A 13,788-nucleotide genomic window follows, 5' to 3' on the forward strand; every position below is an offset into this window, starting at 1 on the left:
ACTTCTCCAAGATATCATGGACGTACTTTGTCTGATGTATGAAAGTTCCATCGGGTAGTTGAGCAACTTGAAGTCCCAAGAAGAACTTCATCTCACCCATTGATGACATTTCGAACTTCTGCTTCATAACATTTTCAAAGTCTTTGTAGAGTTGTTCGTTTGTAGACCCGAAATTTATGTCATCCACATAGATCTGTACTATCAGAAGATGTCCGTCGACTTCTTTTGTGAAGAGGGTAGCGTCTATCTTTCCTCGGATGAAGTGATTGGCTAGCAAATGCTGAGACAATGCCTCATACCAGGCTCTCGGGGCCTGATGTAAGCCATATAACGCTTTATCCAAGAGATAAACCTTGTCTTTATAGTATGGGTTGGTGAAGCCCGGTGGCTGTCCGACATAGACATCCTCCTTCACTTTACCGTAGAGAAAGGCCGACTTTACATCAAGCTACTACACTTTGAATCCCTTCCATGATGCAAATGCCAGGAAGATTCGAATTGCTTCAAGTCGATCAACAGGAGCATATACTTCTGTGAAGTCTATACCCTCCTGCTGACTGAATCCTTGGACAACGAGTCGAGCTTTGTTTCGGATAACAACCCCTCTGTCGTCTCTTTTGCACTTAAACACCCACTTGGTGTTTATCTTCTTGTGACCCTCAGGCAAATCCACCAGCTTCCAGACACCCAACTTTTCAAACGGGTTTAGCTCCTCTTGCATAGCGTTGACCCACAAATCTTCCATTAGTGCTTCCTTATACGTTCGCGGCTCAATCTGCGAAATGAAACAGCTGAGTGAAAATTCGGTTTGTAAAGGAGCAATAGTTGAATAAAAACAAGTAAAGCCTTGGTCAATCTGTCGTCTGGTGCGAACGCCTGACTGTAAATCTCCAATTATCAGCTCTTCTGGATGATATGAAAGAGTTATTGGCATCACCTCGCTAGGAACATCTACCTCGCCTTCTAAGTTTGTGACATTTTGATTTGCATTTTGTTCACTGATAGGATTTGTTTGATCTGAAATCTGGATCTGCTCCCCCTCAGACTTTGAATCACCATGATCAAATGTTAGACCGATATCAGTTACTGATTCATCGTTTGTTCCCGTCTGATTATCAGGAGCTTGTTCATGTTCTAAGGGAGTTTGAAGAATATCATCATGTTCACCAGCATTACTAGGACCTGCTTCATCATCATTTGAAGTTTGTTGTGGTCTCCTAGAGTACTTAGCTGGAAATCTTTCTTCTGATGATTCATAATCTCTTAGAATATCTAATTCATCAAAGAATTCCGGTTCATTTTCTAAATGTTCTCCCATGTCAAACGAATCCCACAAAGTATCATAGTTGAAGCGCCATGAGTCACCGGAGTTCTGCGGAGGCATTGTATGACCTTGACATTCAACATTGTGAGCCTCAATAATCCTCTTCAAGCTTGGAACAAAAACTCGCTTTAAAGGACTTGAATATCCAACGAAGATTCCTTCAATGCTTTTTACCTCAAATTTCCCAAAGGGTTCTAGAACTGTACAGGGGGACCCGAACGGTTCTAAATACTCCAGATTAGGCTTGCGGTTAATGATTAGCTCGAAACAAGTTTTGTTGAACCTTTTGACAGTAAGAACTCTGTTGAGAGTGTAGCATGCAGCGGCAACTGCTTCAGCCCAAAAATTGATTGGAAGTTTTGAATTAGCAAGCATTGTTCTAGCCGTTTCGATTAGTGACCTGTTCTTTCGTTCAGCTACTCCATTTTGCTGCGGAGTGTAAGGAGCACTAAATTCATGCAATTTTCCTCTCTCATCACAAAATTCTTCCATCTTATTGTTCTTGAATTCAATACCATTATCACTTCTGATTCTTTTGATACGCCTTTGGTACAGATTTTCAATTTTCTTGAACAATGCCATCAAGCTACCATACGTTTCATCTTTCGTCTTCAGAAAAGAAACCCATGAAAATCTGGAATAATCATCAGTTACTACGAGACAGTAGTAATCTCCAGTAATGCTTTTGAGATTCACAGGACCAAAAAGATCCATGAGAAGCCTCTCCAAAGGTCTCGAAACTGAATTGACTTTCTTTTGAGGATGTGGCTTCCTTTTCTGCTTTCCTTTAACACAGCTAATGCACTCCCCTTCCAGATGAAAACCTTTAATATGAACACCAGTAACCAAATCATTGTGCACCAGATGGTTGATTTTTCTAAGGTGAATATGCCCCATCTTTCTATGCCATAATTGTGGCTTTTTCTCAGTGGCTCGAGACATGAAACAATGAGCCTGACCAGTTGAAGTAGTTGCTGTACTCATGTCTAAAACGTACAGGTCATTGACTCTAGGTGCTCTCATGATTATCCACTCCTCAGGGACAACAAACCCTGGTTTTAAGATCAAACATTCTTTATCTGTGAAGTGCGTTGTATACAAGCGGTCACAGATTTGAGAAATACTCAGCAAATTGTTCTCCAGCTCTGCAATGTAATTTACTCTTTCAAATGTGACAACCCATTGGATAGAGTTCCCTCACCAATAATTCTACCACCTTGATTTCCAGCAAAACCCACGTAACCTCCATTATACAATAGGGCTTTTGCTCCCGTCATGTGCCGAGAAGCTCCATTATCCATAATCCAACGTGAAACGGATCTTGGAAGCCCCTGCACATATCAAAAACACTTAATTAGATTTTGATGCTACCCAAGCCTCCTTTGACTTGGGTAACTTGACGTAGATGTGAGTTGTTGTTGTGTATAGTGGTGGAAAATTTTGTCGTTCATCAGCAAATTCTCCTCAGACCCAATCTCAACCTCTTTGTATAAAGAAACATCCTTTTTCGGAGGTTGACCAGATGATTGGTCTTTCTTCTCCACATACTTCTTTACAGAAGTTGATTTTTGTTTCTGAAGTTTCTCATACAAATCCAAAGGCACATACATCTTCTTGGTTGAAGATGATGACTTTTCAGTCTCAGAAACCTTTGGTTTTGTAGAACTTTCTTTCTGATCAACACTTTTTGGCTTCCATATTTGTTGAGATGAGGCAGCTCGTTTGTAAAATTTGTCATTTTTAGTTACCTCATTTTTAACAGATTCGGTTTTGATTTTGGTGTTATCATTTTACAAAACCTTTTTCTCAACAATCAATGGAGCTTTTCCTTTCTGATCAACTTTCTTTTCTTGAATCTCAACAACTTCAGGCTTAGGCTTCAAGTTGGTACACTTTCGTGCAATATGTCCAATTTGATTGCATTTGAAACATGTTCGGGTGTCAACTACCCTACTTGTACCTTCAGACTGAGGTTGTGAGGCCTTCTCCTCAAAGAACTCTTTGTTTGATTTTGAAAAGATTTTAGGTTCTTCTTCAGAAAGTGAACTTGAATTCGAACTTTTCACAAACACTTTCTTTTCCACAAATTTCTTGTTTTGAATATTCTTTCTTGGATAACTCTTACCCCTCTGATTACCACCCGACCAACTGTTTTGTTTGTTGTTAGGAAAATGCAGAGGTACAACAGGTTTTTTGTAGTAAGACTTATCTTTTTCAAAGTTCATTTTCTTCTTAACACTCTTTAACCCATCAATTTCAGACACACTGATTTCAGTTAATTTGAACACATTTCCTATTTTATAAACATTCATGTTTTCTATCGGAAAATCATGATCCGAATACAACTTATCAGATCCATCCATCTTGTACATCACAAGATTTGGTCCCTCATTTAAGTTGTTTTTGGATTTCAACTTTGGAATGGACTTGTCTAGAAAACATTCATCTTCCTCAGAAGTGTCACTCTCGGATTTTAAAACATTATCAACTACACTCTTGACGACTTCAGATTTTTATCTCTTTTATATGGATAATAACAGTTATTGGTCCTAGTTACTCTTCAGGACGGAGTGGAAGAAGGGAGGGGATTCTCGAACGCGGAAAAGGATCCAAGAACTCCGAAATAATTGAACGAGGAGCCGTATGAGGTAAAAATCTCATGTACGGTTCTGTAGAGTGGTAGTAAGGGTGACTTATCTGTCAACTTTTCCACTATCACCCCTTTGTCTTAGGATTAGTCAGTTCTATTTCTCGATGGGGGCAGGGAAGGGATATAACTCAGCGGTAGAGTGTCACCTTGACGTGGTGGAAGACAATTTCGTATTTCGAGGTGAAATGCCTCGAAAAAAAGAAAAATTGTGGTTGGGAAGGTTATAGTAGCCAAAGCCATTGGAATTATTAGTTTATACATTGGAAAAATCCGTTTTGTTATTCATATACTAGGAAAGGGGCAAAAGAATAACTGAAAGAAAGGAAATCGATTAGTTATTCGTTAAAGTTTCATTTATTCAATGACCAGAATTAGACTGGGATATATCGCTCGGAGACGTAGAACAAAAATTCGTTTATTTGCATCAAGCTTTCGGGGGGCTCATTCAAGACTTACTCGAACTATTACTCAACAAAAAATAAGAGCTTTGGTTTCGGCTCATCGGGATAGGGATAGGCAAAAAATCAATTTTCGTCGTTTGTGGATCACTCGAATAAATGCAGCAATTCGCGAAAGGGGGGTATGCTATAGTTATAGTAGATTCATAAATGATCTGTACAAGAGACAATTGCTTCTTAATCGTAAAATACTTGCACAAATAGCTATATCAAATAGGAATTGTCTTTATATGATTTCCAATGAGATCATAAAAGAAGTAAGTTGGAAGGAATCCACCGGTTAAACGGAGTTGCCCGGAGAATGAACTCCGGGAAGGTCGAATAAAAAGGTCATACAAGTTAATCAACGAGTTGGAACAATATTTTAAAAAACGACGAAAAGAACAAGGCATAATGCAAGGACTGGATCACCAGCTTCGAACAAGAAAATTTAAACATATAGCTTTTTTAACGCGTTCCGAACGAAATTTTAAGAAGTCTCGTTTGAAGAATTATAATCTTTATAGAAAATTTAATAGAGATTCGGGTTTTATAAGTTATTTGGAAGAACCGGATTTTCGTCGAGCCGTAATCAAAGATTCTATGCGTGTTCAAAGGCGTAAAATGGTTATTTGGGGACCGTCTCAAGGAAATCCTCATTCCCCCCTTTTTTTGGAAAAAATGGAAGATTTTCCTTTTCCTATATCCGACCTAATGAAACTTTTTTTTAATATTAGAGATTGGTTAGGTAAAAAGTCAGAATTCGAAATTTTAGATCAACAATTCCAAATAAAAAAAATAACCAGGAGGACGTAATTGAATTCTGGGAGAACATTCCATATGCACAAAAATCAAGAAGTGTTCTGTTACTAGCGCAATCAATTTTTAGAAGATATATTAAATTACCCTTATTGATAATAACTAAGAATATTGGTCGTATTTTATTACGACAATCTCCGGAATGGTACGAGGATTTTCAAGATTGGAATAGAGAAATTTATCTAAAGTGCAACTATAACGGTCTTCAATTCTCCAAAATGGAATTTCCTAAAAATTGGTTAATCGAAGGTTTTCAGATAAAAATCCTATATCCTTTTCATTTGAAACCTTGGCACAGAGCTAAGCTACGACTCTCTGATAGTGATCAAAAGCAACAAGATGATTTTGATTCTTGTTTTTTAACAGTTTTGGGAATGGAAACGGAATATCCTTTTGGTCCTCCGCAAAAAACACCTTCCTTTTTTGAACCCATTTTTAAAGATATAGACTATAAAGTCGAAATCAGAACACGATCGATATTTTGATTCATATTGAAACTTAAAGGGGATCTTCTATAATTTCGCATGTGAGGGGTTATTTCTTGTTTTCGTCCAATCATTAATAACTTGATTATTTTAGATAGAAAAATATTGGAAGGCAAAAATACTTCGAAGCCGAACCTGTTCCCATGCAATAGTCAGGAATATTCTTGACGATACCGAGTTGGCACGTAGGTTCAAGGCCAGACCGACTACTCCAAGAGCACTCATCCATAAACCAGTTACTGGTACAAATAACATAAAGAAATGTAACCAACGTTTATTGGAAAAAGCAACCCCAAAGATTTGGGACCAAAAGCGATTAGCAGTGACCATTGAATAAGTTTCTTTAGCTTGAGTTGGGTTAAAAGCACGGAATGTATTTGCGCCATCACCATCTTCAAATAAAGTATTTTCTACGGTAGCACCATGAATAGCGCATAGCAAAGCAGCGCCGAATATACCGGCAACTCCCATCATATGAAATGGATTCAATGTCCAGTTATGAAATCCTTGAAAAAAGAGAATAAATCGAAATATAGCTGCTACACCAAAACTAGGCGCAAAGAACCAACCAGACTGACCTAGTGGATAAATCAGGAATACAGAAACAAAAACGGCAATTGGACCAGAGAATGCGATTGCATTATAAGGTCGCAATTGAACAGATCGAGCAAGTTCGAATTGACGTAACATGAAACCTATTAGTCCGAAAGCGCCGTGGAGAGCAACAAAAGTCCACAGACCGCCTAATTGACACCAACGAGTAAAATCTCCTTGTGCTTCAGGACCCCATAGTAATAACAAAGAATGTGCTAAACTATTAGCAGGAGTAGAAACTGCGGCAGTTAAGAAATTGCAGCCTTCCAAATAGGAACTGGCCAATCCATGGGTATACCATGAAGTTACAAAGGTTGTACCCGTGAACCAACCCCCTACGGCGAAATAGGCACAAGGAAAGAGCAATAGGCCGGACCAGCCTACAAAAACGAAACGGTCCCTACGTAACCAGTCATCCATAATATCAAACAAATCATTTTCGTCTTTGGTAAATTTACCAAGGGCAATAGTCATCGTAATCCTCCTATTCAACTACTTCGACCATTTCCGAACACCTCATAGTATTTTCGGGGCGTCCAAAGAGTCAATCATTTCTGCATGATTTTTTTCTCGTGCACTACCCCTTACAATACAATGGGTTTCGAAGATAAAAATCCTTTATTGGATTGGCCCATAAATTGACCACCCAGGTAAATTCATGAATTGAAATTGATTATTCCTTACTTATTATTAAGCATATGAATCATGAATTGTCTTGTTATGACTCATCAATCAGATGTATTCGTTTTTTGAAAGAACTGTTCAAGGAAAAAGCAATCCCCTCGCCCACTACCGGTTGATCCTTAGACCTGCCCCCATCCTTTTCCATCAACTAAATAGATTCTTAGATCTTGTTCATGAGATTAAGAAAAAGAACTCTCTTTCTATTCTAATTTTTATGTATACTAAATTACTAAGCTTTTTATATTTCTTTTTCTTTGTTAGAAAAGAGATAGTTTCCAATTTTTTACTTCACTTCAATACTTAATACAATAACAATATTCAATAAATAGGAGACTGGAAATGAGAGTATTTATCCTGCATCCATTCTTCATACGTTGCCGGATAATTTGTCTTTTCAGAGCTATCGCCCCAATCAAAAAAATATTCTTGTCATAGGCCCTGTTCCTGGTCAGAAATATAGTGAAATCACCTTTCATATTCTTTCCCCGGACCCCGCTACTAAGAAAGACATCCTATATACGTAGGTGGAAACAGGGGAAGGGGCCAGATTATTTATCCTGACGGGAGCAAAAGTAACAATACAGTTTATAATGCTACAGCATCAGGTATAGTAAGCAAAATCCTACGAAAAGAAAAGGGGGGATACGAAATAACCATAGCGGATGCGTCGGATGGACGTCAAGTGGTTGATATTATCCCTCCGGGGCCAGAACTTCTTGTTTCAGAAGGCGAATCTATCAAATTGGATCAACCGTTGACAAGTAATTCTAATGTAGGCGGATTTGGTCAGGGAGATGCAGAAATAGTACTTCAAGATCCATTACGTGTACAAGGCCTTTTGTTCTTCTTCGCAGCTGTTATTTTGGCACAAATATTTTTGGTTCTTAAAAAGAAACAGTTCGAGAAAGTTCAATTGTCCGAAATGAATTTCTAAACTCGCGAATTTATCGACATCAAGTTTGTAAAAAGAACCAAATTCTTTTTAGCAATTATGATATAAAAATGAAATTATAAAAGCCTTTTTTGTTTATACTCGTTTTCTACGAGATGCCGGTGATTTCTTGTACCATATTTCTAGCCATAGTATGTAGATTGTGAAGAAGACTATTTGACTTGACCCCTTCTTTCTTTGTCTTTTTTTAATCAAAATTGGGGTGATGTTATTATATTACTATTGTGAGATTGAAATGTCATAAAATGCATTTGATTCTAATACAATTCACTTTGGCTAGATCCTATACAAAAGTAAATGCGAAATAGAACGGATCAATATAAATGAAGGGAGCACGTATTTCTCGGAGGGGTTATTTGTCTTCCTAGTCTTCGACACAAGAAAAGGATTTTTCACACCCTTTTCTTGTGTCCAAATAATTATAATTATGATTCTTTGTACTGTTCGTCAAACATTCCTAGTGTTAGTTTTGATTTTTTACAGACGTATCAGAACGTTTTTTAGAGTTATTACATATTTTATTTCTTATTTTATTATCTTATAAGAATTAATAATTACGTATACTATAAATAGAAAAAAATATAAAAGTGGTGGACAAACAAAAGAGGAGGGGAAAATTTGTTGAGTAAATAGATTCAATGAACTTATAAAAAAATATTCTAGTTATTAGGAACTCAACGGGACCTTCTCCCTCAAATCAGACAAACAAAGAAGGGAATCCGTTGAGTTCTTACGCTTTCATCTATACAACTCAATTCATCCGATCAAAAACTTGCAGTTGGTATTTTTGTTTCTCTCCTATTTTGCAAAAAAGGAAACTCCTAATGGAACGCCCATTAGGAGTTTCCTGCGATTATTTCTAGTATGGAAGGGCTTATTCCACGTATTGGTTGATAACACAGATCCTCCCTCTCTATCTATTCCATTAGATAGATAGAGGTGCATTACTGTTCCGATTTTACCACTATCACCCCCACTTTACAACCAATTTTACTCCAATTGATTAGGGGTAATTTAATATATCAATTCTCTAACAGAGGTATCGGATATGTAATCCATCTCTATCATTGAAATTCCGTTATCAACCAATGATATTTCTAATGGGGCTAGACCTAAAATCGGATTCCTATTTCTCAATGATATTTCTCAAAGATTTCTTGATTAGTCATCATGACTTGAAGCGGGTTCAAAAGATCAACTTTCTGAGGTTTTTACTATCTATTAACCAATTCCTTAAAAGATAAAAAAAGATTCCAATAAAAAAAGATTCCGATTGTAATTGTCTCTCTGAAGGAGTTGAGAGATAGTATATTATACTTTTGACGAGGGGTTAAATTTTTTTTTTCACTTTTTATTTTCTATAAAAAAGGAAATTATCCATCTCAATCTAATCTAATAATGATTGAATGCCTAAACACTCAGAGATTCTCGCGAGTCTATATATGTAGATTATAGTATAGAAAGAACTTCCCCCAACCAGTAGTTAAATTATTTGTCGGCTATCCAAACCCAATCAGTAGACATTACATTAGTAGTAGAAAGGGATAGGACAGAGGTCTTCTAAACCTTTAGTATAGGTTCAAATCCTATTGGACGCAATTTTTTTCCAGATTTCTTTCTTGAGTGTTCGCGTTTATTTATGGCATGAAACAACCCGCAGCATGGGTATAGCTTATTAATACATTACAGAAACTGAGTCCATTTTTTTACCGCCAAAACCTGTGCCCTCTAGTCCAAGTGTATCTTGTCTTTACCACGAACAAATTTCCTCCATTTCTCCTACCCGCTGCCCCCCTTTTTTGGCCCTTCCTTTAAGGGGTTGTTGTGTAAGACGTGAATAACGCCCGCTGGAACACCCATGGATTTTATCATCAACTTAATGAATTAATTTCAAGATATAAGGCTTTCCTATTATAACAGGTTGTTCAAAAGGATCCCCCGTTCTTCCATCAAATATTCTGCTTTTTCCTGGAGACTCGGGTTCAAATATCCATGGATTCGTTGTTTGCTTACTGGCTTCATATAACTCAGAAAACACCAGTTTTCTCGAAGCTTCTTGTTCATATCTCTCATCAAAAGGCGCTATTCGATAATGTCTGTCTAGCAAATCCCCCGCTAACCCGAGCGAAGATTCAAATATTTGTCCTACATTCATTCGCGAAGGTACTCCTAATGGATTGAAGACCATATCAACAGGTCTTCCATCTTGCAAATAAGGCATATCTTGTCTAGGTAAAATTTTTGAAATGATACCCTTATTTCCATGTCTTCCATCTACTTTATCACCTACTTTTATTTCACGTTTCTGTAAAATATATACACGAATACTTTCTGTTTTCTCTGTCTCATCTGTCTTAGAACTCTGGACCCATCTCACATCAATAACCCGACCCCTACCGCCTATAGGTAGTTTTAGACAAGTTTCTTTTGAAGTATATACCCGCATGCCAAGTATGGTTCGTAACAGTCTATCTTCCGGGGCATACGATGATTCTTTCACCATTTGGGGCACGCTTTGGAAGAAGCGATCTGTTACCAAGCCGTCTTATTGGGAATAACAAGAGCATCCATGAATACTCAAAGTTTCATATCCGAAGCGAGTTTTCAAGAAACCGCTCGCGTTTTAGCAAAAGCAGCTCTCCTAGGGCGTATCGATTGGTTGAAAGGCCTAAAAGAAAACGTTGTTCTAGGGGATGATACCTGTTGGTAGCGGCTTCAAAACACCTTCAAGCAAACCTAACAACATTCCTAACAACATTGCCTTTGAACTCAAAAAAAAAAAGAATCTATTAGAGGGGGGAAATGAAAGATATTTTGTTCTACCATAGAAAATGATTTGATTCTTGCCTTTCAAAGAATTTTCCAGATAAAATAGGGTCCGGATCTCCTGCGGGAATGATTTGGAAGAGCCAAAACCAAAAATAGTGGTATTTGCTAGCAACAACATAATGGAGGCAGTCAATCAATATAGATTGATCTGAAATCTGATTCAAATCCAACATAGCACCCATAGGTACATAAGAAATGTATTGAATCGATTCTTTTTAATGAATAGATCCGATCGCTACTTCGAATATGGAATTCAAAGGGATCAAATAAGAAAGGATACTCTGAATCATAGAAATCTAATGAAATATACGATCAACCAACATTTATCGAATTTGAAAAAGAGTCAGAAGAGATGGTTCGATCCCCTTATTTTTTTTATCGAACCGAGAGATCCATGAATCGGGATCCTGATGCATATAGATACAAATGGTCCACTGGGAGCAATAATTTCCAGGAACATTTGGAACATTTCGTTTCTGAGCAGAAGAGCCGTTTGCAAGTAGTGTTCGATCGATTACGTATTAATCCATATTCGATTGATTGGTCTGAGGTTATCAACAAAAAAGATTTGTCTAAGCCACTTCGTTTTTTTTTTGTCCAAGTTGCTTCTTTTTTTGTCTAACTCACTTCCTTTTTTGTTTGTCAGTTTCGGGAATATCCCCATTCATAGGTCCGAGATCTACATCTATCAACTATCAACTGAAAGGTCCGAACGATCCACAGTTTTTAGAATCAATAGGTCTTCAAATCGTTCATTTGAAAAAATTGAAACCCTTCTTATTGGATGATCATGAGACTTGCCAAAAATCGAAATTCTTGATCAATGGAGGAACAATATCACCATTTTTGTTCAATAAGATACCAAAGTGGATGATTGACTCATTCCATACTAGAAATAATCGCAGGAAATCCTTTGATAACACGGATTCCTATTTCTCAATGATATTCCACGATCAATACAATTGGCTGAATCCCGTGAAATCATTTGATAGAAGTTCATTGAGATCTTCTTTTTATAAAGGAAATCAACTTCGATTCTTGAATAATCCACATCACTTCTGCTTCTATTGTAACAAAAGATTCCCCTTTTATGTGGAAAAGGCCCGTATCAATAATTATGATTTTACGTATGGACAATTCCTCAATATAGTCTTCGACACAAGAAAAGGATTTTTCACACCCTTTTCTTGTGTCGAAATAATTATGATTCTTTATACTGTTCGTCAAACATTCCTAGTGTTAGTTTTGATTTTTTACAGACGTATCAGAACGTTTTTTAGAGTTATTACATATTTAATTTCTTATTTTATTATCTTATAAGAATTAATAATTACGTATACTATAAATAGAAAAAATATAAAAGTGGTGGACAAACAAAAGAGGAGGAGAAAATTTGTTGAGTAAATAGATTCAATGAACTTATAAAAAAAAATATTCTAGTTATTAAGAACTCAACGGGACCTTCTCCCTCAAATCAGACAAACAAAGAAGGGAATCCGTTGAGTTCTTACGCTTTCATGTATACAACTCAATTCATCCGATTACTACAGGGATGAACCCAATCCGGAATATGAACCATAAAAGAAAACGCCTACTAAACCGATCACAAGAATAACAGCTACAGTACCTATTATCCATACCCCCAACCTAGAGTAGCTAGGTGAATTTTCAAATGGAAAACCAAAGGCTTGTTATTTAACAGTATAACATGACTTATATGCGCGTGTCAACCAACACTATCTGGGGTATTTCAATTTTTTTGTAAAGAAAAAAACGGTTTGCAAAAATTTCTATACACTATACATATAATAGAATTAAAAAATATAACATATAATAGAATTAAACTATGATAATGGGTTGCCCGGGATTCGAACCCGGAACTAGTCGGATGGAGTAGATAATTTCTTTGTTAAATAAGTAAAAATCCCTCCCCAAGCCGTGCTTGCATTTTTCATTGCACACGGCTTTCCCTCTGTATACATCTAAAACTCAGTTATTTCATTAGACAAGAAAAGACTGAATACTTAGTTGATTTAATCCTTACTACATACTACATCAACATTTCAGAATAAAATCGATCATTTTTTTAGCTTTTCATTTTAGAATATTTATATATTCTATTTTTTTTTTACAGCGTTTCATAACGAATCATTAATGATTGGCCAAATCATTGATACAAACAATATCCAAATACCAAATCCGCCTTCTAGATAACCTTCGCGAAATAGAAGAAACTCTTGGAAAGGTCAAGGAAAAAACTTGTTCTTCTTCCGTAAAGAACTCTTCCAATAATTGCGAACCGAATCTTTTCAAAAAAGCACGTACAGTACTTTTTTTGAAGATCCACTATGATAATGAGAAAGATTTCTGTATATACGGCCAAAGCCACAAAGGACTACCTAAATTGATTCGTTTTTGCCGATAAGCTCCAATTGCATCATAGGCATTACAAAAAAAGGGTTCTTTTTTTTTATACTTATAGTTATTATCTTCATTTTGATAGTTTCTACGGTTACATGGATTATACCTATTTACACAAATACCCCGACGATTTCTACTCGTTAAGACAAAGAGTCCACTAAGCATATCTTGAGTTGGTGCAGAAATGGGCTCTCCAATAGTTGGAGACAAAAGATTCATATGAGAAAACATAAGTAAACGTGCCTCTGCTTGAGCCTCTAAAGATAAAGGCACATGACTTGAAGGATTGGGGCTAGACCGGATGAATCTTTTTTTATCAACCGACTTTACAAAGAAACTGTATTGATCGTGGAATATCATTGAGGCTCAACCGATTTTACTTTAAGGAATTGAAGCGGGTGTATTGACGTGGAATCGGATTCAGAGTTTTGAAGGATTCCTCTCTAGTTTAGAGTTGTAACCCGTGGAATATCCACTATCACCCCCACTATGTTAGAGGGACACCAATTTTTCAATGATCAGAGGATCATTGAAACTCTGGATATAATTCCTCTAACATTAGAAGTTCTATTTTGTATCTTTCCATACAAAGA

General features: G+C 36.7%; 1 protein-coding gene and 1 pseudogene across 1 annotated transcript; both read right to left on the reverse strand.

Annotated features, from left to right (window-relative positions):
• Window positions 1-2,691: 2,691 nt before the first annotated feature.
• On the reverse strand, window positions 2,692-7,370 carry LOC118484069 (photosystem II D2 protein-like). Its single transcript, XM_035979962.1, has 2 exons — window positions 5,851-7,370; window positions 2,692-2,997 (listed from the first exon to the last, which is right to left on the reverse strand). The coding sequence occupies exons 1-2, from the start codon at window positions 6,781-6,783 to the stop codon at window positions 2,692-2,694; spliced, it is 1,239 nt and encodes a 412-aa protein (XP_035835855.1). The 5' UTR covers window positions 6,784-7,370.
• Window positions 7,371-9,695: 2,325 nt separating this feature from the next.
• Window positions 9,696-10,703, reverse strand: LOC118484070 (annotated as a pseudogene).
• Between the last annotated feature and the right edge of the window lie 3,085 nt (window positions 10,704-13,788).

This window comes from Helianthus annuus, chromosome 11, assembly GCF_002127325.2.
Source record: "Helianthus annuus cultivar XRQ/B chromosome 11, HanXRQr2.0-SUNRISE, whole genome shotgun sequence".
NCBI classification, from domain to species: domain Eukaryota; kingdom Viridiplantae; phylum Streptophyta; class Magnoliopsida; order Asterales; family Asteraceae; genus Helianthus; species Helianthus annuus.

What these genes read in the sequence shown, in the direction of transcription:
- LOC118484069 (XM_035979962.1), bottom strand. Translation starts at nt 6,783, where the DNA reads ATGACTATTGCCCTTGGTAAATTTACCAAAGACGAAAATGATTTGTTT. An exon ending in TGACTATTGCATGGGAACAG is followed by an intron (nt 2,998 to 5,850) that starts GTTCGGCTTCGA and finishes AGTGTTGATCAG; the next exon opens with AAAGAAAGTTCTACAAAACC.